The following is a 26557-nucleotide window of genomic DNA, read 5'->3' as shown; positions in this document are numbered from 1 at the left end:
GTTTATGTCACATTTCCATGGTGTTGTTCTTATAGGGTGTTATCTTGTGTGGGCATATTTTTTGGCGCTTTCCGGGGGCATTTTATTTGTTAGCGAACATACCCGTCTTGCATTTCTGTTGCATTTTTTTCGGGGGTTTTTTGCCAGTCTTTTTTTTTTCAATTGCAGTGGGGGTCGTGCCGACTGTTTGTTATTGATCACATGGACAGGTCTTTTTGGGCAGATGTCAGATATAATAAAAATCTCATTTTCTTGAATCCTATTGCACATCACCGTTAAATCTGGTAATATTCAAATGAAGTTGTTCGTTCTATACTTGCGATAAGAGATTGGCTGATAAGGAAGTTGACCCGAAAAAAAAAGTTCCGCGCAACCTCAAATCCTCCACACTCCACACCACCATCATGCCTCATAAGCACAAGAGACGCGAGCAAGATGCCTCGTATGTACAATTCTACAAAGCACCACCTATAGCAGTGATCTAACCTCCCAAACACCCACAGGCTTTTCGATCTCCCACCTTCGATGATCGCAAAGTCACTTCCAGTGCGCGATCCAACATCCAAGACCAACAATGGCAAGAACGGCAAGGGCAAGAAGCCCCAACAGAAACAGGCCGATCCCACCAAAAAGCCATCGGGCCCTGCAACAAGTCGCCGCAAGGGTGCAAAGGAAGATGACACCCCGAAAGCCTTCCAGCGCTTAATGCAGTACCAAACAACAGGCAGACGAGCCCCCTCCGGTCTCGAAACCGGCGAGAAGCGTGAAAATAAGAAGCGCAAGCTCGAAGAAACAGCAGAAACTAAGAAAGGACCTCAGCAGAAGAAACCCGCTACGACGCTCTCTGAACAAGCTGCGTCCAATGCCGACGGCAAGAAAGCCTTGCCTAAGATTCTACCCGGCGAGAAGCTGGCGGATTTTGCAGCGCGCGTTGACCGTTCGCTCCCGCTTTCCGAAATGACCAAGTCGGCTAAATCCGGTGCGCCTGGCATGCGCACTCACAAGATGACGAAGCATGAGAAACATCTGCGCCGACTTCAGGAGGGATGGCGAAAGGATGAGGCCCGGCTGAAGGAGAAAGAGCAGGCTGAGCGGGAAGAGCGGGAATTCGAGATGGGAGATCAGCTGGAGCTTTTGAATGAGTGGGAGCGTGAGATGCGAGGTGGAAAGAAGAAGAAGAATGTTGTTAAGAAGAAGAGTGGTGACGCCGGTAGCGATGACGATGATCCGGATCCTTGGGCTAAGCTGAAGAAGCGGGATAAGGAGCGCAAGGCCAATCCGTTTGATGTTGCTCAGGCGCCGCCCACCTTGGCTAAGCCCAGAGAGATTTTCAAGGTTCGAGGTGGTGCCAAGGTGGACGTTGCTAATGTTCCCAATGCCGTGGGAAGTTTGAGAAGGCGGGAGGAGTTAGCTGGGGAGAGAAGGAATATTGTGGAGGAATACCGGCGTTTGATGGCTGAGAAACGGGGAGAATGAAGATGAAGGGGTGTGAATCCTCATAACTTATTTAAATCTCGTATAAAATATCCCTCTTGTTGCACAAAATGCCATTTCATTATGCCTATCGCATTCGCACTGTCTATCTACTAGATCATACCCGGGATGTATGAGGTACACTATTCATTTGGTGTATACACATTTGTCCTCTTGTAAAGAGCTTCAATCTTTACTATATGTTGCGCAAGGAAAAATAATATGCAGCCGCAGTGGAATCATTCAATCCACTTGCGATTTCATTTCTATGTAACATTCAATTACTGCCTTTTTTTGTTTCATAGGGACACCGTAATACTCAAGACCGTAGAATCTAGTGGCCGTGGCCGTCATCCTGCGGCTGCTCGGGGTCCAGCTTGATGATCGTGTCAATACGCATAATGGCAATACAGGCCTCAACGGCAGACTTCAGCTGCTTAACCTTGCTCATGCTAGGCTCCAGAACACCAGCCTTCAGTGTGTCGTGAACGCGTCCCTTGGACAGATCCAAACCATAGTTGCGGTATGTCTTCTTCTTGGCGATAGCCTTCTCTTCCTCGTTGGCATCACCGTCCTGCACACGCTGTGACAGGGCGTGGCGGACACGGAGCTGGGCGACCAGCTCGGAGGAGTCCTTGGCAGCGTTCACAGCCAGGGTCTTGGGAATAACGAGCAGAGACTGGGCGAACTCGCCAATGGCGAGTTGCTCGCGAGAGCCCTAGAGATTAAGTGAGAAATTGTGTTTATAAGATAGAATGGAATATTACGTACCACTGTGACAGCAAACTCCTCCAGGTAGATGTGGAGAGCGGTTTCCACGGCGCCACCACCGGGCACAATGCTGCCGCTCTCAAGAGTCCGCTTGACAGCGCAGAGGGTATCGTGAACAGAGCGCTCCATCTCATCCAGGCTGAACTCGTTAGCACCACGGAGGATGATAGAAGCAGAAGAGTGGACCTTGGTGCCCTTAACCAGGATGCACTCGTCGTCCGAAATGCGCTCCTGCACAACCTCCTCAGCGGTACCGAGGTTGGAAGCTTCGAACTTCTCATCACCGTTCAGATCAGACAAGGAGCTGACCAGGGTAGCACCAGTAGCCTTGGCAATGCGGCGAAGATCTTCCTTCTTGCAGCGGCGAACTGCCATAGCTCCCTTCTCAACGAACAGCTTCAGAACCATATCGTCGATACCCTTGGTTGTGAGAACAACGTTGGCACCTGACTTCAGAATCATTTCAACGCGCTCCAGAACAATACCGGCCTCACGCTCACGAATCTTCTCCAACTGATCAGGGTCCTCCACTGTAATTTGAACACCCAGCTTCATGCGCTCCTTCTGCAAGTTCATGTCCAGACAAGCAATCTTGGCATCGGTCACACGGGTTGTCATAGCCTGGGAGGCAACAGTGCAGTTCAAAGCGTAGCCGTTGACGAGGACAGACTCAAGGCCACTCTTTCCGTGAGCCTTAAGCAGGTTCACGGCCTTAACGGGATATTTGACCTCGCCTCTCTGGTTTGTCGACTTCACCTGCAGCATAGCGTCCACACACATGTTCGCAAAGAAATCCGAATCAGAACCAATGATCTTGCTAGACATCGAAGTCTTCGCAATGCTGATCAAGCTGTCTCTGCCCAGGTTCTCCACATTTGTTGACACATTCTCGTTCATGTACTTGACGGCCTCCCGGAGCGCCAGGCGGTATCCGTTGATAATCGTGGTAGGGTGTATCCGGTTCTTCATCAACTCGTTTCCTCTTCGCAGAAGCTCGGCGGCAATAAGGACGACAGAGGTAGTTCCATCTCCAACCTAGAGAGCGTCAGCCACAAGGTTTTAGAATACCTGATGGAAAGATATAGAGCCCGTACCTCCTTATCCTGCTGCTGGGCGAGGTCGACAAGGATCTTGCCCGCAGGGTGCTCAATATCCAGCAGAGACAAAATGGTAGCGCCATCATTCGTCACGGTCACATCCTATATCGCAAAAAGCAATGTCAGAAGCTGCCACATAGCTCTGCGGGGGAGTCTAGTGTTCCATACCCCTATGTCGTCCACCATCATCTTGTCCAATCCCGAGGGACCAAAAGAGCTCTTGATGACATTTGAAATAGCCTGAGTTGCGAGAACTGCAATAATATGGTCAGTACAATTGATTGCATTGAGACAAACCATCCAGCATACCATTCTGCTCCCGAACATCGGCACCGGTGATTTTCTGACCACCCAAGACTGTGTGCGAGATATGTTAGTCGGTTTTAGCTTCAGGGTCCAGGGTTCAAAAGCACTGACAGAGAGTGTCCGCATTCCGCGGAGCCTCGAAGATGCCTGCCATGGCGAATTCAAGAAATTAATAAAGCAAAGTGGGATGGCGAAGCTCTCTTGTCGGAGACGGGGGGTTTTGGTTGAGTTGACGCTAAAAGTTCTGCCGAAGCGGTGTCGACGATACATCCCACTTTGAGATTTAGAGTCATACATATTTTGTGTTCTCTTCTTGTTCTACTTGCGCATTCGACTGCCGTTCTTTTTTTTAATTCCTTTGCCAGGTGCTCCTTTTAAATCATCATGGCCGACCAGAACCCCAGCGATGCTGCCGCCCCCGGCGCTGCTGCCCCCCAAACCCTGCCTGACCGCACTCAACCCCCCGCCGATAACGCGAATGAGTCTAAGAATGCCGCCAAGAAGGCCGCAAAGGCTGCCAAGATGGCTGCAGACAAGGCCGCAAAGGCCGCAAACAAGGGAAACGCTAAGCAGGAGCCCAAGAAGGCCCCTAAGAAGAAGGTTGAGGGCGCTGCTTTGATCGGAATTGATGTCTCGAAGGAGGAGGATTTCCCTGGATGGTACTCTCAGGTACTATACCAAAGAAGGCTTGCTCGTTTGATATTTATCTGATTGCGCCATAGGTTCTCACCAAAGGTGACATGCTTGACTACTATGATGTGTCTGGCTGCTTCATTCTGAAGGTATGTCTACTTCTTGATCCATTCTTCTATGTCCCATTGCCAACGCTTACATGCGCCTTCTAGCCCGCCTCGTACTTCATCTGGGAGGAGATCCAGCAATACTTCAACCTCCGTATCAAGAAGATGGGTGTGAAGAACTGCTCCTTCCCACTCTTTGTGTCTGAGGATGTGCTGCAGCGTGAGAAGGATCACATTGAGGGATTCGCTGCTGAGGTCGCCTGGGTGACTCATGCGTAAGGACTCTAATCCGTACTATTGGATGCTGCTATGGAAATCTAACTTGGGGGATTTTAGTGGATCTACCCCTCTCGAGAAGAAGATTGCCATTCGTCCCACCTCTGAGACTGTCATGTACCCCTACTACGCCAAGTGGATTCGCTCTCATCGCGACCTGCCTTTGCGCCTGAACCAATGGAACTCCGTTGTGCGATGGGAGTTCAAGAACCCCCAGCCCTTCCTGCGAACCCGTGAGTTCTTGTGGCAGGAGGGCCACACCGCTCACTTGACCGAGGCTGCTGCTCGTGAGGAGGTGCTCCAGATCCTGGACTGGTACGCTGATATTTACTCTGAGCTCCTTGCTGTCCCTGTCGTCAAGGGTCAGAAGACTGAGCGTGAGAAGTTCGCCGGAGGTCTCTACACCACTACTGTGGAAGGCTACATCCCCGCCACTGGCCGTGGTATCCAAGGTGGTACTTCCCACGGTCTGGGCCAGAACTTCAGTAAGATGTTCAACATTACCGTTGAGGACCCCTCTGCCAAGCCTGATGAGAAGAAGCCTGCCCTCAATGTCTGGCAGAACTCCTGGGGTCTGTCGACCCGTACCCTGGGTGTCATGGTTATGATCCACAGTGACAACAAGGGTCTTGTTCTGCCCCCTCGCATCGCTGAGACCCAGGTTGTCATTGTTCCCGTCGGTATTACTGCCAAGACTACTGATGAGGAGCGTGAGAAGCTTAACGCCGAGGTTGACGGCCTTGTTGCCGTTCTCGAAGCTGCCGGCGTCCGCGCCGAAAGCGACAAGCGCACTGAGTACTCCCCCGGCTGGAAGTTCAACCAGTACGAACTCCGCGGTGTGCCTTTGCGCCTGGAGTTCGGCCCCGGCGAGTCTGCCGGCCACTTCGTCACTACCGCCCGACGTGACATCCCTGGAAAGGATGGCAAGGGCTCTATCCCCATTCCCGAGCTGGCTACTGCCGTCCCTGCTCTCTTGGACACCATCCACAAGGATCTGTACACTCGTGCCGATGCCGTGTTCAAGGCTCACCGCAAGCAGATCACTAACTGGGACGAGTTCGTTCCGGAGTTGAACCAGAAGAACCTTCTCATTGTTCCCTCGTGTCTGACTGAGGAATGTGAGGATCAGATCAAGGATATGAGTGCCCGCAAGGCCGAGGAGGACTCTGGTGAAGCTGAGGACTCCAAGGCCCCCTCCATGGGTGCCAAGTCACTGTGTATTCCCTTCGAGCAGCCCACTGAGGCCCTTGGTGCCTGCATCAACCCCAAGTGCAAGAACCCCGCCCAGAAGTGGTGCATGTTCGGCCGTAAGTTCACCAATCACGCTCGCAAAATCCATATATTTACTAACAGCATGTATAGGCTCTTACTAAGCGGATTTATCTTACACTTAACTTGCATGCGAAGACTTGTCTTGACCCCTCACTAGGGGCAAAATTTTAGTCTTTATCTTTCATTGCAGTGGATTTGATGTCAAAGAAAAAGCGTAAAAATCCTGTTATTGTCATTTTAAAGGGTTTCAATTTTATCTATAGGTCACCACGCGATATACGGCATTGTGGAGTTGCGAACGGGGTTGGGCTGGTGGCACGGGGCCAGTCGGAATGAGTCTATGAGAAGGAATGAGTGATGTCTTCATATTTTGCAATCAATAAAAATTTTATAACCAAAACTGGGAACCCGTAGAGAGTTGTAGCTATTATCCTCGAGGATTCCATGCGGGGCTTGGAACGGTGATGATCTTTCTCGAGTCATTTCCCGATTTGAGTAGTTATGGGATTCGTGGGTCGTGATAACCATTGACATACACAGCCGTTGGGTAATCTAGAGTCTTCGAAAGTTTGAACCCTTTTGTCACAATGGATGCCTCGAAGCAGCGGTACGAGTTTTCCGGACCATATAGACCTCGTGAACTACAATTTCAAACGCTGAAAATTATAAATGGAAAAGAAGGCATACGTGGAAAGGGAAGTATTGGTAGAAAGGTACGTATGGAAAGGAACCAGTAAAGTCAAATCTAAACAGTGCCGAAAAAGGCACAAAGATAATAATCACATATCCGCGTTGGCATGAGATAACCTACAACTTCACGTAGACCACTCACGACAAAGTATGACCTAGGAAATCCTAGACACTCACTGCCATCTAATGGTGCGCAGGTGGTTAGGGTTAAGGTTGGCGTCGCTTCGGAATCACCTGACTGGACACCCCTGACCACTACGCTATCTAGGGCACTTGCTCACTTGGAAACTTTTTGAATTGAATAAAAAAGAACGGGGGTAAAAAAATCAATACTTAACATCCTCTCGGTCTCCCCCTTACCTGCTGCCTATTCCTTTGACATACCGTCCCAAGAGACCGTCCCGCTGCTTTACTTTTAGAAAAATCGTCTTGTAAATTGCTCCTACACACTGAAATTAAACGCAAAAGAAATATTATAGAATGATAGCATTAATGAAAAATTGAATGGATTATTGGGGACTTCCAAGTATGAGCAGTTTGGGATATAATATACACGAAGTGTGAGACAGAAACGCCACCCAGACGATGCACCTTCGGCATAGTAAGATAAAAGACGAGTGATGAGCCATGAATGCTGGCGGTAGATGTGAGAGAACAGGAAAGGCAAGGATGGACTGGGGTTAATAGTAGGATTCCAAGGAAAGGCTAGCGGGTCAAGAGATAAGGAGAAAACCCAGGTGGAAGGGTATGGACAGAGGTATGCATTATATGCAAAAAATAAACACGAAGCTGGGATTTCCAGATCAGACGTTTCAAATCAAGGATTTCAAAATCGCTATAGAAAAGAAACAGAATGAAGGGAGTAGCTTTTGGTAGGTATCATGCAAAATCATTATCGTGAGAGAAAGGAAATTCTTCACTGAAGGAAGTGACAGGGCAATCAGCCAGCTGCACTAGTAAGTCTCGACAGAGCGAGCACCACGAAGTTGCATCCTCGCACGGGACAGCGGCGACAAGCTGTTTTCACAGAAAGACTGGGCCGGTTGAATGCGACGGAGACGCTGTGGCCAGCTCATGAGGCCCTGGGCACCAGTAGCCGTAGAACCGTCAATCACATAGCGGACATTATTCTCATCCACGCCTTCAATCTGCACCCGGGGAGTTGGGGCGCCGATACTGGGGAGATGAATGATGTCGTCATCGCAGTCTTCAATCGACATGCTGCTTCTGCTGTCCTTGGACGGGGTGGAGTGTGCCTGCATGCAGTAGACTGTTCCGAAGGGGTTGGATATCGTGGAAACCGGGGTTGTGGAGCGGGTGGCTGTGATGTTGGGGGTGGAGGAGGCTTGAATCTTGGATCCGGGTTGGTCATTGCTAGCCCGGGCCAGAACATCCATGTATGTAAGCTGTTCCCCAGATGAAGTCTGAGGGACTTTGTCCTTGGATTTTTGGAAATCGGCCAGAAGGCCTGGTGATGGGGCTGGGGCATCGGTGTGTCTGCGTCGAGTAGGAGAGCCGGAGACCTTGCGGCGAAGTCGGTCATATCCTTTTGAGGGTACGCTGGTAGAGATGCTGCGACTGGATTCGGTATTTCTCTTATGTTTCCTGAAGGAGCCTTTCCTCATGATTTTTGAAAATTGACCAGCCGATGCACTGCGGTTTAATCCTGGGTACGCACCAGCAAATGAGTCCTCATCTGATGGTGTGAATAGTGGCCCAGCAGTAGCAGGGACAGGCACACGCTTGAATGCGTCGTGGGAGTTTATTTCACGAACAATTGCATCTTGTAGAGATTCATAGGTTGGGTGGGAACTCAGGGCATGAGTTGACATGTAGGCCTGTTTAAACAGATCCATCATCTCCGAGACCTTGAAACGAGGCGAGGGTGCAGCAGAAGTCGGTGTTTGCACAGGCAGTGGGCTATTCATGACCTCTGCAATGCTAGGCGCTCGCTTAGTATTATTATTGGAGGGTGTGGGAGGCTGAATGGCGCGATGTCCAATTTTCGGCCGGCCCTTTGAAGCCAGTTGGGTGTTGATCGATAGATCTCGAACATTCTTCCTTGATGTTGACCCCGCAGGAGGCGGGGAGGTACTTCTCAGACCCAAAGACGAGCTCCTAGCGGTTGGAGAAGGAGGCTGGAGAGCAGGTGTGGGTATCTTTGGCTTACTGCCCTTGTCGCTGTCGACATCATCACCCCCACCTAATGGAGGGGGCAAGGTCGGGCTGTCTGGCAAGGGAGTGTTGCTCCATCGCTTGCCTTGTTTGTAGGCGGGCGGAACACCCAAGCGTGGAATTACTGGAGGGGCGGCGTCTTCATCTTCAGAATCATCTGCCTCGGCAGACAAACTTGGTGCCGATCTTTGCAGACGAAGGTGATTGCTAGAATCCGAAGCCCTCGAAGAGGCATCGTCCGGTGACGAACGATTGCGCAAGTCTCCATCTGATGTCCAATTGGGTTTCCTCGGATTGCGTTTCTGTGCATCCGGGCTCAATTTACGCACTCTGCCAGGCGCAGGAGGGGAAGACCGGCAACTCAATGCTGATAATGAACGAGTTGGGCCTCCATACTTTGCAATGTTCCTGTCTGCAACATCCTCCTGATATAATGCGGATAATATTCGAGAGTTTGCCAGTCCGCTTCGATATTGGATCCGAAGAAATCTAGTCATGTTCCGCTCTGCAACATCTTCATTGTATGGACTGGCGGGCGGCGATATAGAAGGAGGGCTAGACTCCTGGTGATGACGCTCGGATAAAGCAATAGCATCCATCAAATCGATGTGTCGAGAATTGGATGCTCTTGGAGCTAGACGGCCACCCGGTACATTCGGTACATTGGGCGCCAAAGAAGATTGAGACGATAGTGGTCTCGGTCCCAGGTTCTGGTGTAGATCTTCGAATTGTTTTTCAATCTGCTCAAAATGATGAGAGACATCTAAAGACCGTCCTACTTTTTGAACGGGAGAGGGAAGTGCCGGTGATGGAGGGGCCGGGTATAGGTGACCGGGATCAAGATGAGTTTCTCTAGAAACGTCACCAAAGTACTGTTCATTCAGCGCATATCCAGGACTGGTTGATGGCCGTGACGAATTCCGTTCTGGTTGAAAGAGCTTTAGAGCAACCATTTTGAAATTGACCAGCTTGTGGTCTCATGCGCAAACGTTTTTTTTTTTTTTTTTTGTTTCTGGGCGGAAGGGCCTGGGGGCACACAACAGGGCCCAGAAAAAAAAAGTGACGTCGGGGACAATAGTACCCCGAGACTAACAATAGGTGGAGTGACTAGACCAAGGGCCGTCATAAATAATCCAGCCAGCCAATTTCATGACAGCATTACACTGTCAAGGTTGCGAGACCGACATACGGTTCCAAATCCATCACAGGCAAGCATGATGGGAAAGGGAGAAAAGAAGAAAACTCGAAGCACCTCTTTACTCCGTAGTAGTGCAGCGGAGACTTGCCTTGTCAAGCAGCAGGCGTGCAGATCCAATACCCTTTGAGAGACTGGATCAGGGGGAGATTGTGACCCGGTCTTCTCCATGATCCGTCGCCCACCGATGGGGCCAGATGCAGCGTGACGGTTCGAACGCTAAGAAATTAAGAGTGCTCCATTTGCCGCGTCCTCGGTTTTGACACACGAACGGTTTTCTTCTAATTCGCCTTAGGCAAACTCAAAACTTTCCCGTGTCCTATCTCAAGCTTTGCCTCGTTCCTGCAGCTTGTTGATTTTTTCCTAGTTACGTGCTAACAGAACCTTAGAGACGACAGCTGGGTCAACTGGGTCAGCTTATGCAGCTAGAAAAACCTTTCTCCGTAGAAAATGTCCGTAATGCATCTGTAGCTCACAGCTGCCGCCCCAGTCAAGAGGATCCACAGTATGGCAGGATGCTCAACAAAACCACGAAGCGAGGTTGTCTGCCAGGGAGTGTTTTCCCTCGGAGACAGGCCGCATCAGCTCCAGTGCGTAGCCTCGATCTTTCCAATCAAAGTTCCTGAAATGCGGCATCAAATGCCGGATACAAAGCCAAGTGGGAATGCCCGAGGAAGCGGACAAAGGGAGAGCACGAGATGGAGTCTCCAATTTCCCTTCAGTCGATGATTGGTGTGACGAGGTGATCGTCAAGTAGCACAAGTGGGTCCCGCCTCGTTCTTAGCGGCACGAGCCCGCGAACCGAGTCAAATTCTGGTTTGCTGGACTGTTCCGATTGCTCGGAACTGGACGCGATGGAGTTCAGGATTCACACTCGTGGATACGAGAAACAAAGAAAAACGTAAAAAGCCCAAAATTGGATCCAGATAGAGGAATGATTTGGAATGGGAGACAAAGACATCGCGATCCGGTTCTCGTTCATGTACTCAGGGGTTCGAAACACTAGCTGGAATTCTAAAAAAACACGATCCGCTCTGGAACCTTGGATCCGAATTCCCCGGTTCCCAGTTCTTGTTTAATTCCCTTGTTTTTTTATGTTGTTACCTATGTTGTTTTTCTATAATTAAAGAGTCACTCTGAGTAGATCATACAGTTCTTCCTAGCTCCACCAAATCTCATACGATCGATCGATTCCGATTTCGATTTCGATTCCGATGTCGCTGGTCCGTTCACTGATCACTGACATCAAGAAGCCTAGGTGAGACATGCATATACCGGCGAACAACCTATGATAGGAAATAGATATGATGCTCCGCTCACCGCTGCCAACTTGATTGCACGTTGTAGATCTGCAAAGTTAATTTCTTATATATTTTACAACAACTATAGTATGATTTACCCATGCAAAGTATGCGTGAGATCTTAAGGAACAAGTCACGAGACCAATGCAACTTCATATATACCTAAAGAGAAATGCCTGAATGTTCCTTTATCACGGTCGGCATCTCATGTCCAAGGTCCTTTGCACTTGTGTCTAGTGATCATGCATGAAAACCCCCACTGGATCCATGGTTGATGTGTGGTCTGCCCCTCTTGACATGTTTCATGTCTGCTAGAAATGGTCTATGCTTCCGAGCTTTGTACTTGGACCAGCACTCACGTGATTAACATAAACCCTTACCTGGGCAACAGCACCTACCCACTCGAACTACGAGTCTCTAGTATGGAAAGCCCATACCTTTTTACGCTGAAAAGAGTTTGGTGCTGATGATAATGTAATCGAGGTAGTATTCGACTCGAAGCTAGGTGTACATCGAATATTTCTACCTAGAAAAATCATGCTCTGAATGACATGGGATGGGTCCAACCGTACAAATCAGCACAACCTTCACTCCCGAAGATAATAGCAAATGAGCTTGTATGCTAGATTACAGCTGGGTATCCACAGCTGTAGACAAGTAAGACAAGCATCGATGATCCTTGTCCGCAGCCTTGGCGGTCTTCTTGTTCTCGGTGGGTGAATCCACAACAGGATCCGCCCCCCTTCTCCTCCTGGTACTACAAAGTAGCCCGGCGTAGCTTGGAGTAAGAACTGCCAACAGGGCCTTAACCACTTAGATTGTTTGCCGATGTTTTGAAGTCAATCTAGGCATAAAAGTTCTCTGTGTTACTTCATCATGGACTTGGTCAATGTTGATGCACCTACTGCTGAGACATCTACACGGGCCAGTACACTCTCGATACAGGTGTGGATAAGCAACAGGCCCTCTTATCTGGGTACAAGAAGCTCTACGGGGTGGGGGCCATTTGATTGCGCCCTTTGACGCGCCCGCCGACTTGGTGACCTTGGATTGGCCACCCCTTAGTGAACGTCTGGTCAAAGACTTAGGACTAGCGGAATCAAAAAGAAGGAGACTCAAGGAATCAAATTAGCATACCAATTGCTGCTGTCACCAGCTTCTGTTCTTTGAGAATAGCTTGCAAGGTTAAGAATGGAGTAGCGCGTGTGAGAAGAAGAGTGGCGTATGGAGAAGGAAATTGTGAAGGGTCAACCGCAGCTTATAATAAAATAAAGGAAGTCTAGAGCGACAACGCTATAGTGACACTCCAAGTTTCTTGTTGGCGGCTTTTTATTTTCAATGATAAGGCATGCTGAATCCGAGAGGGATCATAGAGGAATCAAAGATAACATGATGAATAAAGCGGTTCCGATAAAATATATACGACTTTTACTTATCTGGCTCCCAGTGTGGCTGTCATGATGATCCTACAAGAAGCGCACTTGCTGCTCTGTAGTCGTACGCAGGTGGTAGCTAGAGCTCCTATTGGCTATGAGAAATCCTTTGCAGGCATACATAACGAATGCGAGGAAGGCAAAAAAAAAAAAAAAAAAAAAAAGAGAAAAAAAAAAAGAAAAAAAGGAAAGAAGAAAAAAAAAAAAAAAAGAAAAAAAAGATAAACACGAAAAGATAAACACGGAAAGATAAACACGAAAAGAAATACATGAAAAAAATTCGATCCCGATCTTCACTCCCTGTAGACGCGTATGCCTTTGGATGCTGTAAGCCGTATATATTGTCTCAATGATAACTGACCTCCCCCCGATGAGTGGGAGGTCTAAAGAAGCTAGTCCGGAGATGAACCAATAGCCCTTGATTTTCCTGATTTTGCCGAAGATAGATATTCAATGTGAGGGTGCAGAGGGCGACAGCACGGAGGAGGAAAAGAATGAATCCTTCTATAGCCCTGTGTTCCAAATATCGAAAGCAAACAAACAAAGTCAAGATACACCTGGGCAATCAGTAGTCTTGCCCTCGCTTCTACCGGCTTTTACAGCAGGTTATATGGACAAGAGGTAGTCCGTATAAATACAATCAACCTTGCTCCGGTACTTTGACGGTTGCTTCTTCTCACACCACTCGATGCTTAAATACGCATCTCTCTAATATTCGGAAATATCGCAAACCTCTTGCAGCAATACCTGGTAAGCTGCCTCATCTCTAAAGCCTCTTTATCCTGTTTCCACGAGTTCAAATTAACTAGCCAAGAACTTGGAACTTCGAAAATGGTTGCCCAATCTAAGGTCAGCAAGTCGGCGGCAGGCCTGTCAGAGGGCACTATTCCAAAGGCCCCCAAAACCCCGATGGCTCCAAAGCCTCCAAAGAAATTTGTGCCCAACTACAAGCAGCTTTTGCTTCTTCATACTTGTCTTGAAAGTGTGCTAGCCCGTCCAGACGTCTCGCCAGTAGGTGCATTGCGTATAGGCCAGATCCATCACGAAGAAATACTGACGATCTTTATGCGCAGATTGAATGGGACGTAGTTGGCAAGGCACTCAACAGGTCCCGAGGCTCTGTCAGTACTGAATACTGCAGGCTGCGCCAGGCCATCTTGAAATCCCAGAAGGGGGAGAAAGAGGAGGAAGTTGTCGATTCGCCCGCTAAGGACCAGAAGACCTCAGAGACCTTGGCACCCCAGAGAATGGTCATTGATGAGGCCTGAATTCCATGTCTGCCAGCCTCCAGACTCATATGCTCTAACTCTCGTTATTGAATGTTGTTCCGGGTCTGTATTCGAAACGAATTTGGCAGTACTGAACGGGATGGTCGGCTTCATGTCAGTCTGGAGAGTGTGGCTCAAATAGAGAACTGAAGTTCTGTGATCTTGAATTTTCCGAAGATACCATTTTCTTCTGGCTAGATGGCCTCGTAGTTATTAGTCCCTCAGGTTCATTCCGGAGTTTGGTTTGTTTGGTGCGCACATAGATCGACATAAAAAGGTTGGCTCGCTTTGAGCTTCTTTCCCTCGCTTTTTCCCTCCTCCATTCCCCTCCATTTACCTTTTCGCTGGCTAGATCTTTGATTTTTCAATCCCCTTAAACTTTGTGTGTTTAATTGAACATGTAAGCTTTCAACATGACTGATTCTGGATATACAGACATTTGCAATATCTTACTGAACAACCAAGCTCAAAATGCCTCCCAGGGACGTCCTCACCCAGGAAAATATGGATTTCCTGTGGATTTGCTTTGAGACCTCACCTATGGTAAGTGTCCTTAGAAAGAACCAACTCCAAAGCTCCTTGCCACCAGTCTTTGGGACTTATTGTTTCATTTCATGCTAACTTCCAATAACATAGCCTGAGTGGGATGTCGTTGCAGGAAAGATGGGTGTCAATTACAAAGCTGCCTACAACCGCTATTACCGTTTGCGCAACTACTACGCGGCCCGGAAGAAGGAAGGAAAGGCCTTTGTCGATGGCACCCCTGCCCTGACACCCACTGGTACCCCTAAGCCTAAGGCTGGAGAGAAGCGGGCAGAAAATGCTGAGGCAGATGATGATACAGAGTTGGATGACAATACTGCCAAGGAGAGCGAGGACGACGCGGTCTAAGATGTGGGCCTCCAAAATTGTCTGGAGGGTGGGATTCATGTTTTATGAAATCATGATTTGAGCCTTGACTATTTCTGTGATGTGCATGTGAAGCATTGAAAATCCATTTAATTGAGAGATTACACGCCTTTATTCGCTGATTGTGTAGTCTCACACCATGACACGTTTGTAGCCGGGGCTATTGGGTATGTACGGTTGAATAGAAGCAAGTTGATTTGATATGCGCTCGCTCGCACTACCTGGTATTCTGGTATCATTAGGGTTCATTTAAGCAGTAAATTCTCAGAAATTATGAACCCGTTAGATACATAGAAATTGGGAAAAGAAAACGACAGAATCTGGCCATCATGGATTCAAGTCCCCCGAAAGCAGGCGATGATGGCATTCAAGGTAGCCTAGTTGCCCTCCTTGATATCCTCCTCGATATCCTCCATCTCGTCATCATCGTCCTCATCCTCGTACTTCTTGTCGGAGGTGGCAGTGGTGGCACAGCGCGCTTTGATACGAAGCCAACGCTTCCGAGCGGCATTCTTCGAAATACCAAGCTCATTGGCAACGGCGGTCCAGTCAGCCTAGTGGAATATATCAGCGTGATAGTCTCAAACATGAAGATCTGAGAAGTTACTTTGTCGACCATGACGTTGATGAACGCATAGAGAAACTGAACGTCCTTGTCCACGCGAGATCTGGGACTGCCCCGTGCTTTCGCCTTCTTAGCACCCCTACCGGTCTTGACCGCGTCGGACATCTTGACTGATGATCCTGTTGTCAGCTGAATGAGGCAATGGAGTTGCAGAATGGATTGGGAAGCTGTGGCATACAAGATACGTTGGTGAATAGTCGGCGATTATCAGTAAATCGAGGGAGAGTGAGTTGTGATACGAATGGGAGTTTACAGCGAGAGTAATTTGTTTGGGCTTCGAAAAAAGGCGACTGTATTATGAGCGGCGCTTTTCTGCTAGCGTGCTTTTACCACTGCGTGTTGCACCGCATTGCTTTCCTCTCACTTGCACTATGCAGATGTTCAATACAATGCAAGTCAGACTGAGAGTTATTAACCATACGCCATACAGTTTTACACAAAGGCGAAAAGCCCAACTACTATCATGGCCTCAATTAATTCCCTCGTGCAGCTTTCGCTTTGTTCATTTTAACCTTGCCACCTACCTGTGTACAATGCTCAGATACCGTTTGACGCGGTTATCTAAAACCAGTGTGGAATGACCAGTGTACAATAAGCGCCTGTATTTCAGCGCAGTGATGTTTATTACAGGCAATTTGGATTCAGATATCATTGCTTCATTAATTGTACCTAAAATTTTGTTAAGACTGGATTGTCTGCAACACAGATTCCCGAAGAGCATCACCAAGGACAGAGTGTGCACCTCTCGCCGCATCAACAGCACCGTCTATTAAGGCTTCATGTGCAGTTCTCTCATCTCCATTTTCCAATGCAGCCTTTGAGCTGTCTCCCTTGAGCCAAAGCTCAGTGATTTCATCACGGGCAGGCATGTAAGCTACCACACACGCGGACATGATAGAGCGATGTTCGGCCGGATCGGTATCAAGCATAAGCCTGGGAGTAGACGAATCGGCAGAGTCATCTGAGACAAGCGCAGCCACACCACCGGCAACAAGGTCCAAGCAGTCAATGTGAGCATCGGCAATGGCAGCCGATGCCGCAGTAATACAACCCGCAAGAACATTCATCATGCCCCACGAGGCATCGTGCGAGTCTGGAGCATCCGCCCACCACCGATCGTCCTCAGCCTCCAGGATAGTAATGGTCAGATCAATACCAGATTTGGGCCAGCGCTCTGCAATGATCGCTCCTCGCAAAGCAGTTTCCAGATGGACGCCGAGATCCCGCTCGCTTGCATCACGGATATGCCCCTTCCTCTTGCGAGCCGCAAAGGGCGCATACTTGACATGTGTAGTAAGAACAAGATTGGGAGAAAAGGCTGCAGATCTAGGCAATGGTTTCGGGCCGTGGACTGTGCAGGCTAGTTTCAAAGCTGAGGAAGGCGGGATCAAAGATTTGGGGTCTGAGCGTGCGGCGGCAAGAGAGGCAGAGGGTTGAAATTCGAGATATGAAGAGCCAGAAGCAGAGGGGATCAGACCCGTCTTTAAGACTGCAATCGGGATCTGTTAGCATTTATCATTTGCGATAGGAAGCTCGACATCTCATACAGATTTTCCGGAGCTCGGTTGGTTGGCGCTCGCGGCGGGCTCGATCGGCCGCACTGCTTGATTCGAGATGCGATGCGAAGACCGCTGGCCGGGTACCCCCTGGCGGGCCATTGATTCTTCGACGGTCATTCATTTCAAGTTTGATGAGAGGAAGCTCCAATATTGCGGCGTTTCGAGCCTAGAAACGGAAATCTTGGTGTTTGCAGTGTTTGCGCGGGGCCCCACTCCAGGTTTTCTGCTTTTCTTCGACTTCGAAACTTTTTTCTTTTCTCTTTCCTTCACACTCCTCAACTTGGGTTTTCTCAACAGAATCCTTCAAATGTGGCTGGATTTCTCTTGAGTTGATGCAGGATTGAGGAGGATGCGTTCAGTCTTCGTAACTAATATGGTGAGTGATCATATTCCCCAACAACTGCTACCTGCCCAACCCCCTGTCTTTATGAGGAAAACCTACCAAAATATCTGTTCGACGACAAAAAATGGGTCATGAACAACATGCACTACCATCTGATTGACATTACCACCTCTTGATTTATCATCAATCGCATCCTTGTTGGCTTGAAGCTTACAATGATACAGACAGGATTTCTCGGTTCACTGACCTAGCCCATGCTAGCCGCCGTATAGCTAACTGGTAAGCTAAGCTTGTTTTTCTTTTTCTTGCCCCACTTTCATGATGAGAAACAATTTTTCAGTTCTGCTTCTGCAAAAACTTTGAAGATAATAAAAATACTTACCAAAACTCCTGATCGTGTCATTCACATTCACATTGTCTTTGAATTGTTATTCTTTATGAAACCAAACACTGACAATCTTCAAGTATCATATAGGCCATCTCATAATGTCTATCCTGTAGACCCCATCCCAAAGGTACGAGCAAGACAGATTTTTCTAAATTTTATCTCCCCACCACTTTATATGATGACAACTAGTCAATCCATTCAACGATCTCTTTGGAGAACCGCCCATCGGGTACGTAACCGCGCTGTCCAGCGGCACAATACAGTTCACGATCCATGTCTTTGCGACTCCCTTATACTGGACCTTTTATGACTGTACTTCGGTACAGTTGTAATCGGGAGGAAGGTTGTGGAGCACCGGGGAGACATGGGCGAAGTCGTCTTCTGGTGCCAATGGTCGGTGTTGGCTTGCTATGCTTGACTTGTGCTGGACTTGAGGGCTGGGCTGTCCGTCCGTCTTGGATGGCAGTTTCGGCTTGACGGGCCAGCAGGGGATGGGATGAGTTAAGACGGCTTGACTGATTATTTTGCAACTTTGCAACTATCACATTGTGCTTATTGTGCGATTGATGCTGACGTTTCGTTTGCAGATTCTATTTTGATGCCTCATAGTAGCTTTATCTAAATTATCAATGAACATGGTGAATCGCCAGATTTGAATTCATAGTAAATGTATATTCACATGGAAGTTATGTACGTAGAAGTAGCAAGATAGAAGATCAGACATGGTGACCGAGTTCATGTAATGGCCCGGGTCCCCATAATCACCCGGGTCCCCAACAGGACAAATAAATCCCTCCCACCCCTTCTAAAACAACCATAGGAAAGAAACCTCGCAGCAATCGAAACAAAAATCAAACCGAATCCTTTTAGTATTTTTGTTTTCGGGTAAAAAGTGTCATATCATAACCACAGGAGTCCTTTCTCGAATCATCGCCGTCTATAGTGACCTCTTGTCCATCGATGGAGAAACCATGTTTAAGGGGAGGATCTAGGGGAAATTTGCTCCTTGACATCGACTGGTGTCGACCTGCCATTGGATCGGGACATGCTGTAAGGAGCCTGACGAATTGGTTAGTGAAAGTTACCACCAGAAAGAGCAGAGTACTTACAAGAACCTTCTTGGCGTTACATATCCGCCAGGCCAGATTCAAGACATTGCCATCGGCCTTGACAACCTCGGGTGCTAACTCGACACCAAACCTAGGAGAAAGCCGGTTAGAAAGAATCCTTTAGAAGCCAGGGCTAGGGATACACACATCTGTTGAACAGCAAACACAACCCGTTTGGCAAATTTGCCATCTCGCTCGACGAGGCCCCCGAACTGCTCCTCAACGGTCTCGGGTGCAACTTCGGGGTCACGATCGAAGCAGTTGCGAACGACGGGAAGGAGAGCCTTTTCAACAGCGCTTTGCACAATTCCATTCGCTTCAAAGGTGTCGACCTCATCATAGTGAGGAATGCGTATCTCAAACGGTCGAGAAATAGCCATCACGTTGTGTACGCCATTGTGGTGGTAGCGCAATTCAAAGGCACCCTGCGTCCAGAAGAGCTTGTCGCCCGTGAAGAGGACCTCTCCGGACGCAAGCTCATGCCCTTCACGACCCTGGTCGGAAGACTTGATGACCACATCGCTCGTGAGGATGCCCTTTTCACAGGTCAGGTTATCGTAGGAGCCCTCGTTGGTCGCGATCCAACGGCCTTGCGACGAAACACGAGTAACCTCTCGGGAAGTGTTGTCCGTAACGCGGTAGAGGCCAATCCAGTCCTTCTTGCTGTGGTTAAGCGGCGCCGTCCACTTAACCTTGATTGGGGCACCATATTCGAAAGTCAAGTTCTGGAGATCACCTCGGCGGTCTAGAGGCATGCGCGCATTGGCTCCCTCGCGGCCTTTGTCTTGCTCGGTAGCGTCTGGAGATTTGGCGTCCGTTCCCTCCACCGACAATGAGTAGTCCCGGACATCGTATCCAGCAAGATCCGCGTCAATGCGAGAAATGGTGATGCGAGCGGGGTATTTTTGGAAGAGGGCGCTGGTATCTTTGACAAATGTGTTGACTCCAGCGGCGAGCTTTGGGCGGGCGTTGTCGAGAAGATCCTCAATGAATTCGAAAGAGTCGTCAAATATCTTGTCCACACTACCATGCAGCTGCTTGAGTGACGGAGGAAGAGATTTCTTCAGGTTCTTGACTACACCACCATCCTGGCGCAAGCTTCGGCCATAAAGCTTCTGCATATGAGGCCGTTCGACGAATTGAATAAAGCCCAGGCTCAAAATGTGGCTCACAAGAGCCAGGAAGGTGATACTTCCACTGCTTGTGATGAGGACCGCACCCCACACGCCAGCCAGACCCAGCACACGCTCAGGGTTGTTGAGGAAGCGGTAAATACCGTTGTAGGTTAACTTGGGTGATTCATCAAAGAAGAAATCGCCGAAGAACCAACCAAACTCTCCGAGAGAGTCGTAAATGCTGATTGAGGTCCAGAGTTGAAGGCTGATCAAACCAGCCCCGAGGATGTGACGGAAGAGCACCAGACCGTAGTTCCAGTCGCTTGGGAAAGTGTACATCTTCCACACGGCAGCAATAAAACTGGCGTAGCACATAATCATACTGAGGTGATATGTGCCCTTCCACTGGTTCCAAGCCTCCTGTGGCGTCTCACCGAATTTGAGGAAGTGCCTCGTCCACGCTTTGTCCCTAGATTGGTTGTTCAGAAGAAGACCGATGCCTACAGAATACCACACACGCCAGACAAGAGCATTGACCACGAAGAAGAATTGGTACCATGGCGTCGAGGGGCTCAGAGCCGTCACTGCAAATACAAGCACCTGGACAAGAATTATCGAGGAATCCGTGGTTCTAAAGAGATCCAAGTTGCCTAACAGGTTGTGGACCGAAGGTGGTGGCTTGGCCGAGTACGATGAAGGCGCATTGGGGGGCATTTCCTCAGACGGTGTTGGTGCATTCGGAGTTGTCGCGAGCGGAGTTGTTGCAGTCGGAATTGTCGCTGATGGAGAGTCTGGGAATGTAGGCAGGCTGGTCGTAGAATCCGCAATGACCGAACGCTTGCGAGGTGGTGGCGGGTTATAAGTCTTTTCAATGTGTGGATTTTCAACCCAGACCAGAAAAGCGAATTGGGCTGCATGAGCAATAATAGAGATGAACAACACCTTGTAGCTCGCGGCCATCAGAGAGATACCGTAGTAGCCGGCATATCCGACCGAGTACATTGGATGCGGAGCCATCTCGAATACCCCGTCGAAGGTTAGCTCTTGGTCAATGAGGTAAAAGAAATCACCCCAGTACCAGGCATAATCCTTGACTACTCGATGGGCATCTAGTTTGACCCAGAGGTTGAATAGCACGAGCACAATGCCTGCCACCCACCGAAGGGCAGTCATAATCACGCTCTCGCCGATGGGACGGTGACCGCAAGCTATCGCAAATAGACAGTAGGAAGTGAAGTCACACATCAGGATCACATCCACTAGGCGGCGGAAGACAAGCCAGGTGTTGTATTCAATAGGTGCTGTTTCGAAAGAATAGTCGTGAGGGATCTTGGTCTCCATTTCCCGCTTGATCCAATTGTACAGCATGGGATGCGGGTTGTCACCAGTAGCCGGATTGACAAAAATCTTTGTCTTCTCCGCCCATCGAATCATAGTCTTGTGATGCGACTGGTTGTGCAGAAGCCATCCAATCCCCGCATTGTAACCCGCGCGCCAGAACAGGTACACAACAGCGAAGACCGGGATTTTGGCACCGGCCGGTAGAGCCCAGAGCAACCAAATGTGGCCTGCAAGCAGAGCGAGAACCACCACATCAGACAGATTCTTCGGTTCGGACGGAGAAAGAAGCTGTGAGACCATATCATGGGTTTGGGGCACGGTGAATACTGTCAAAATGCGATCGGCCGGGTTAGCGGGGAAGCTCCACATGGGGGGCGAGGCAAGGGCATCATCGCGAGGGGAGTTATTGAGGCAATTCCAAAAGCAATAGTGCAAAACTTGTCGCATCAAGGAGCCAAAACATTCAAGATACACAGGGGATCATACCAGTTCCATCTGGGGTGCGGCCAAAGGTCTTCTTGTCCTTGCCATCCGCATCCTTGATCTCCAGTTCAGCATGAGAAGCTAAAGCATCGCGACCTCCAGTTGAATCAAGGCGCGATACATTTCTCTCTCTCAGCCCATCTGGCTGCAGGGCACCTGTTGAACGGCCCTGATCCATGTTGAAGTTGGTTAAAGGAATCTGTTGGGAAACGAGTTTCTGGAAGGTGACCTCAGCATGTGACAGTGGACCCTCCCAACGTGATCTGTTTGCAGTATTTGTATGATATTAGCAACTCCAAGCGTGTTTTCTCTAAAGATTCTGTTAGATTTTCCCTCCAGATCTGTGATATAATCCCTGATACTTAAGGGTCTGAATTATTAAAGTGGATTCCAGGGTGTGTGGGACGTATTTATGTGAGAGACTAACCCATAGTGGAACCCACGAGCCTCGACTGCCAGCGCGTCTCCCATAGGTGAATTACTTCACGAGAATTAGTGTCTGCGGGCCCCCTCGAACGAAGCAGAAGAGGAAAGAACCGGAAGCGATCCCCTTTTCCCACCCAACCTACTGTGGCTACGTATTCCAGCCTATCATTTTTCTAGGGAAAGGACACCCTTCAAGTCCCCCGGCTCTTCCAGACCTCATCTCCACGGGCCATAGGTTACACGTTGGGCAAAGCGGGGGATAAGGGAAGCGGCTAGTGCGGATATCAACGACTGTGCATCACTCCACTGCAGCTTGCATGCAACGGAGAACCTACGTAGTATGTAGTAGGATTCTTGTGGCATGATTATAGGCATAGGGAGAATAAACCATGGGGTTCTAGAGTGGAGACGCCGGTGAGTGGAGGGTTGACATCATCTAAAGATTGATGTCAATAAAATTCGCGTTCTTCAACATTTGACACGGTCGAGTTACCACCAAGATTGATAATGAATATTCCTGGGCTAAATTCGAATCGGAGAGTTTCTTCACATCAACCAGTGATATGATGCCGGGTATGTGATCCATGCAGCTCTGACCCCTCGTGTAAAATGCGTCGGACTGTCCCACACGGGATCATTTAGAGTCCAAAATCAAGATTTGGCCTGGTTCTAAGGTTCTGACACGACAAGGAAGGACTGGTACCTGCACCTGGGTGATTGATTGGATAACCTTCACACCTCAGCAGGGATGTTTGTTAGTGCCGAGTCAAAGCTGCCTCAGGCTAAACAAGGCAAAGAATGGACGCTGCAGGTCGCTTCCAAGGTTTCTACATGATGTATATCGATGGACTTGGTGGACACCTATGCATTAATGTTACATGTAGGCAAAGTAATGTGGGAGCAGGGTCCACCATACGTATGAAGACAAGGAGGGAAAGGATGCATAGGCTCACCCCTCCTTAAATTGGATTTCTACATATTTCCTCGACATTATGCTTTCAACTATAATCAAAAACATCATTTGAATATTTGAACATTGTCTTACAACGTATAGATCAAGCCCGTCAACCTTAGAACCATGCTTTTATTATGCGACTCCGACACCGCAACCACCAATCGTGGGGGAGTGGTTAGTCAGCACGCTTATCAAGCATCTCCGCCACTTGTTGGTCAATGGAATTTCTCTCTTGAATTCTTAACAGTTCACGTTTTCAAACTACCCTGAATTACATTCCGTTATGGCACCCTATGTGGAGGAGCCGAACGATGAGGCGTCCTTTGCGCCAGCCAAGCCGGCTCCCAATCTGGTAGCCCCAGAGCCAGGTACGTTGACCCTCTGCGGGGAACTCGCCTCAGATACAGAATACTAATGTCAATTTTTGCAGAACACTGCCCTGGTCCTGAATCCGAGAAAGCCGGCCAGGGTGATGCCTGTGCTGGCTGTCCCAACCAACAAATTTGTGCCTCCGCACCCAAAGGCCCTGACCCCGATATCGCAATCATCACCGAGCGACTCTCTCAGATCCGACACAAGATCCTTGTCCTCTCCGGTAAAGGCGGAGTAGGTAAATCTACCTTTTCAACCCTCTTATCCCACGCCTTCGCCGCAAACCCAGAGTCTACCGTGGGAATCATGGATACCGATATCTGTGGGCCGTCGATCCCCAAGATGATGGGCGTGGAGGCGGAGACGATCCACGTCAGCAACGCAGGCTGGAGCCCGGTTTGGGTGACAGATAACCTAGGCGCCATGAGTGTGCAGTTCATGCTGCCCAACCGCGATGATGCGGTTATCTGGCGCGGGCCCAAGAAGAATGGTCTAATTAAGCAGTTCCTTAAGGATGTGGACTGGGGCGAGCTGGACTATCTTATCGTTGATACCCCTCCTGGAACCTCGGACGAACATCTGTCGGTCAACTCCCTGCTGAAAGAATCCGGAGTCGATGGTGCAGTCGTCGTGACTACCCCACAAGAGGTCTCTTTGCTGGACGTGCGCAAAGAAATTGACTTTTGTCGCAAAGCAGGAATTCGCATCCTGGGTCTAGTTGAGAATATGTCTGGGTTTGTGTGTCCCAGCTGTACGCACGAGTCGCAGATTTTCCGCGCCACGACGGGTGGAGGACGCCGATTAGCAAAGAAGATGGGTATTCCATTTTTGGGCGCTGTGCCTCTGGACCCTCGTGTCGGTATGGCGTGTGACTATGGCGAGAGTTTCGTGGAAAACTTCCCTGATAGTCCTGCATCTAAGGCTATCAAGCGGGTTGTTCGTGCCGTTGGCGAAGCTGTTGGGGAGAACCCGGATGATGTCCTTCCAGAGGATATAGTGGGTTGAGGCGGAGGTTGATTGCTTTCATTCTAGCGTGCATCTGGTGTTGATGGATGGATACCATCTGTGGCGTTTGGATATAGAACTTTGATTTGATACCATGGATTAAACGACCCTACGAGCATACAAGCACTTTTCTTCAATGATGCATTCATTCGTATTATCTGGCTGACATAGACATGCATTCTCAAGCCGACATAGTAGCATTAGTTGTCTGCAATAACACCCGCCTGTAGCTCGTCAATGGATGATAACCATCATCTGTCACCTCTAGAATAAAATGAAGCAACCAACATCCAGACGGATTGAAACCCTCTCCATCACAGCTCAACTTCTCATCAGGGATCTGCACCTGCGCCCTCCTACCTCCGTGTGACACCGTGAAATTCAGCTCAGGAACCTGACCCGCAACATTCCAATCATCCGATCCAGGCTCCTTATATTGAAACCACCGAAAGGCCAACACATCTCCATCCGGATCCATTGTCGCCGCCGCATCCAAATTCACAATCGACCCAACCTCAGCCCTAATCCTCAAAGGCTCAAGACCCACACTCCCATTAATCGAGATAACCGGTTGGTGATTTGCCCTACTAACATTTACCGGTAAAGACCACTGCATCCTCGCCGCAAAATCATTCTGAAAAGCATTCCTCCATCTCCAGATAGTCGCCTGGTTAGAGACAAACGTCTTATTATTAGCTCCAACAACGCGATCAGCCGCATCAGCATAATGATTGAAATCCAGCACAGTCGACGGCGTGACTTTCATATACCGCCCACCCCAAGACCCATAGTCCGGATGCTCGCGAACACCAAGACCATTCTGAATGAGATACAAGAAGGTGGGAGTATCGCCTTCCATGATATACTCATAATTCGGGTACGCCGTCTTGCCGTACGATCCGATCTGGATATTGTCGCGAAGCCAGTCGTGCGTTACTTTTGAGAAGTCGGGTCCGCCTTTGTCATAGTATTTGTCTCCTGATATACCGGTCCATGCGGCTAGACCGTATTGGTTCCAGCCGTGCGTAGAAGAGATGTAGAAGATGTCCGGGTATTGTTGGCGGATCCAGGCGCCTGTGTCGTCTTGGTCGGAGACTGCGTAGACACGGAGTTTGGATCTTATGGATTTTGCGTCTGTCGCGGAGAATTCGTTGTGGATTTCGTAGAGGACTTGGGCTAGGACGTTTGTGCCGCCCCAGGCGAGGACCCAGAGTGGTTCATCGGTTTTATCTTGGAGGCGGTTGTAGAGGAGCTTGCCTCCGTCGCTGAGGGGGATATCCTTGCCAACTGCTTTCATGCCGTATGTCTTATAGAATTGTTAGATATGGACCGTTGGTGAAGGAAGTATTGACTCACAGCGGCACCTTTCCGTACCAGACTGCGCATGTGCGCACCAGATGGATAGGGTGCATCAAGGGGAGCATGTTGATTAAGATTATGCGTTACATTTCCATAAGCATCAATAACAGCCAGCATAGCTTCTGGGTGAACTTCATCTTGAAGCCAAGTCGAGGTCACAGCACAAATACCCTCTGTCTTGAATTGATTGGAATATAGCAGATATCTAGTCAATGATTCCTGGTCATCGGGCTCATTGGAGATGTCTGATAAAATGAAGACTCGCGGTTTATTGGGAATTTGTAGGAGGGCAGACCTATTCACTGCCTTGCCGAGGACCTGGATGGCCAGTATCCACAGCACCGTGAGTGGAATTATGGATGGCATGATGTATAGATTTGAAATACAAAACTCGGATTAAAAGCCAGCGTAATCAAAAATTTAAACCCATCCTTGAATCTTGAGATGACTGTTGGACCCTGCTGGGATTACTTGGAAAGTGCGTCATTTCCCCACATTGAAGCTGAAGAAGCCCATCGTGATGTGAATCTGCGGAGAAGTTCTGCGGGGTTTAACCGAAGAGGGATCGAAA

At 49.0% G+C, this 26557-nt stretch overlaps 11 protein-coding genes across 11 annotated transcripts; 5 read left to right on the top strand and 6 right to left on the bottom strand.

Annotated features, from left to right (window-relative positions):
- Window positions 1-404: 404 nt before the first annotated feature.
- On the top strand, window positions 405-1476 carry N7484_009754 (uncharacterized protein; the record flags this gene model as incomplete). The annotated part of the gene is made up of 2 exons (XM_057120141.1): window positions 405-442; window positions 504-1476. 2 exons carry the CDS (start codon window positions 405-407, stop codon window positions 1474-1476), a joined length of 1011 nt encoding a protein of 336 aa, XP_056969696.1.
- A 331-nt stretch (window positions 1477-1807) lies between these two features.
- Window positions 1808-3801, bottom strand: N7484_009753 (chaperonin-containing T-complex alpha subunit TCP1; the record flags this gene model as incomplete). Its single annotated transcript, XM_057120140.1, has 6 exons — window positions 1808-2191; window positions 2245-3279; window positions 3339-3443; window positions 3510-3595; window positions 3651-3698; window positions 3759-3801. The coding sequence occupies 6 exons, from the start codon at window positions 3799-3801 to the stop codon at window positions 1808-1810; spliced, it is 1701 nt and encodes a 566-aa protein (XP_056969695.1).
- A 230-nt stretch (window positions 3802-4031) lies between these two features.
- Window positions 4032-6036, top strand: N7484_009752 (proline--tRNA ligase; the record flags this gene model as incomplete). The annotated part of the gene is made up of 5 exons (XM_057120139.1): window positions 4032-4316; window positions 4370-4429; window positions 4493-4662; window positions 4724-5970; window positions 6026-6036. The coding sequence occupies 5 exons, from the start codon at window positions 4032-4034 to the stop codon at window positions 6034-6036; spliced, it is 1773 nt and encodes a 590-aa protein (XP_056969694.1).
- A 1542-nt stretch (window positions 6037-7578) lies between these two features.
- On the bottom strand, window positions 7579-9753 carry N7484_009751 (uncharacterized protein; the record flags this gene model as incomplete). The annotated part of the gene is made up of 1 exon (XM_057120138.1): window positions 7579-9753. The coding sequence occupies one exon, from the start codon at window positions 9751-9753 to the stop codon at window positions 7579-7581; it is 2175 nt and encodes a 724-aa protein (XP_056969693.1).
- Window positions 9754-13560: 3807 nt separating this feature from the next.
- Window positions 13561-13997, top strand: N7484_009750 (uncharacterized protein; the record flags this gene model as incomplete). Its single annotated transcript, XM_057120137.1, has 2 exons — window positions 13561-13740; window positions 13803-13997. The coding sequence occupies 2 exons, from the start codon at window positions 13561-13563 to the stop codon at window positions 13995-13997; spliced, it is 375 nt and encodes a 124-aa protein (XP_056969692.1).
- Window positions 13998-14468: 471 nt separating this feature from the next.
- Window positions 14469-14888, top strand: N7484_009749 (uncharacterized protein; the record flags this gene model as incomplete). Its single annotated transcript, XM_057120136.1, has 2 exons — window positions 14469-14540; window positions 14634-14888. The coding sequence occupies 2 exons, from the start codon at window positions 14469-14471 to the stop codon at window positions 14886-14888; spliced, it is 327 nt and encodes a 108-aa protein (XP_056969691.1).
- Window positions 14889-15283: 395 nt separating this feature from the next.
- N7484_009748 (uncharacterized protein) lies at window positions 15284-15636 on the bottom strand (the record flags this gene model as incomplete). The annotated part of the gene is made up of 2 exons (XM_057120135.1): window positions 15284-15460; window positions 15514-15636. 2 exons carry the CDS (start codon window positions 15634-15636, stop codon window positions 15284-15286), a joined length of 300 nt encoding a protein of 99 aa, XP_056969690.1.
- Window positions 15637-16211: 575 nt separating this feature from the next.
- Window positions 16212-17211, bottom strand: N7484_009747 (3' exoribonuclease family protein; the record flags this gene model as incomplete). Its single annotated transcript, XM_057120134.1, has 2 exons — window positions 16212-17020; window positions 17079-17211. The coding sequence occupies 2 exons, from the start codon at window positions 17209-17211 to the stop codon at window positions 16212-16214; spliced, it is 942 nt and encodes a 313-aa protein (XP_056969689.1).
- A 1585-nt stretch (window positions 17212-18796) lies between these two features.
- N7484_009746 (phosphatidylethanolamine N-methyltransferase) lies at window positions 18797-22047 on the bottom strand (the record flags this gene model as incomplete). The annotated part of the gene is made up of 4 exons (XM_057120133.1): window positions 18797-18880; window positions 18931-19021; window positions 19078-21712; window positions 21873-22047. 4 exons carry the CDS (start codon window positions 22045-22047, stop codon window positions 18797-18799), a joined length of 2985 nt encoding a protein of 994 aa, XP_056969688.1.
- Window positions 22048-23533: 1486 nt separating this feature from the next.
- nbp35 (Fe-S cluster-binding ATPase) lies at window positions 23534-24627 on the top strand (the record flags this gene model as incomplete). Its single annotated transcript, XM_057120132.1, has 2 exons — window positions 23534-23618; window positions 23681-24627. The coding sequence occupies 2 exons, from the start codon at window positions 23534-23536 to the stop codon at window positions 24625-24627; spliced, it is 1032 nt and encodes a 343-aa protein (XP_056969687.1).
- A 181-nt stretch (window positions 24628-24808) lies between these two features.
- Window positions 24809-26352, bottom strand: N7484_009744 (DUF1593 domain-containing protein; the record flags this gene model as incomplete). The annotated part of the gene is made up of 2 exons (XM_057120131.1): window positions 24809-25933; window positions 25984-26352. The coding sequence occupies 2 exons, from the start codon at window positions 26350-26352 to the stop codon at window positions 24809-24811; spliced, it is 1494 nt and encodes a 497-aa protein (XP_056969686.1).
- Window positions 26353-26557: the final 205 nt, after the last annotated feature.

The sequence above is a fragment of the Penicillium longicatenatum genome (assembly GCF_028827895.1).
Source record: "Penicillium longicatenatum strain IBT 33135 chromosome Unknown contig_6_segment0_segment0, whole genome shotgun sequence".
Taxonomy (NCBI): Eukaryota; Fungi; Ascomycota; class Eurotiomycetes; order Eurotiales; family Aspergillaceae; genus Penicillium; species Penicillium longicatenatum.
This window is presented reverse-complemented; position numbering and strand designations above follow the sequence as displayed.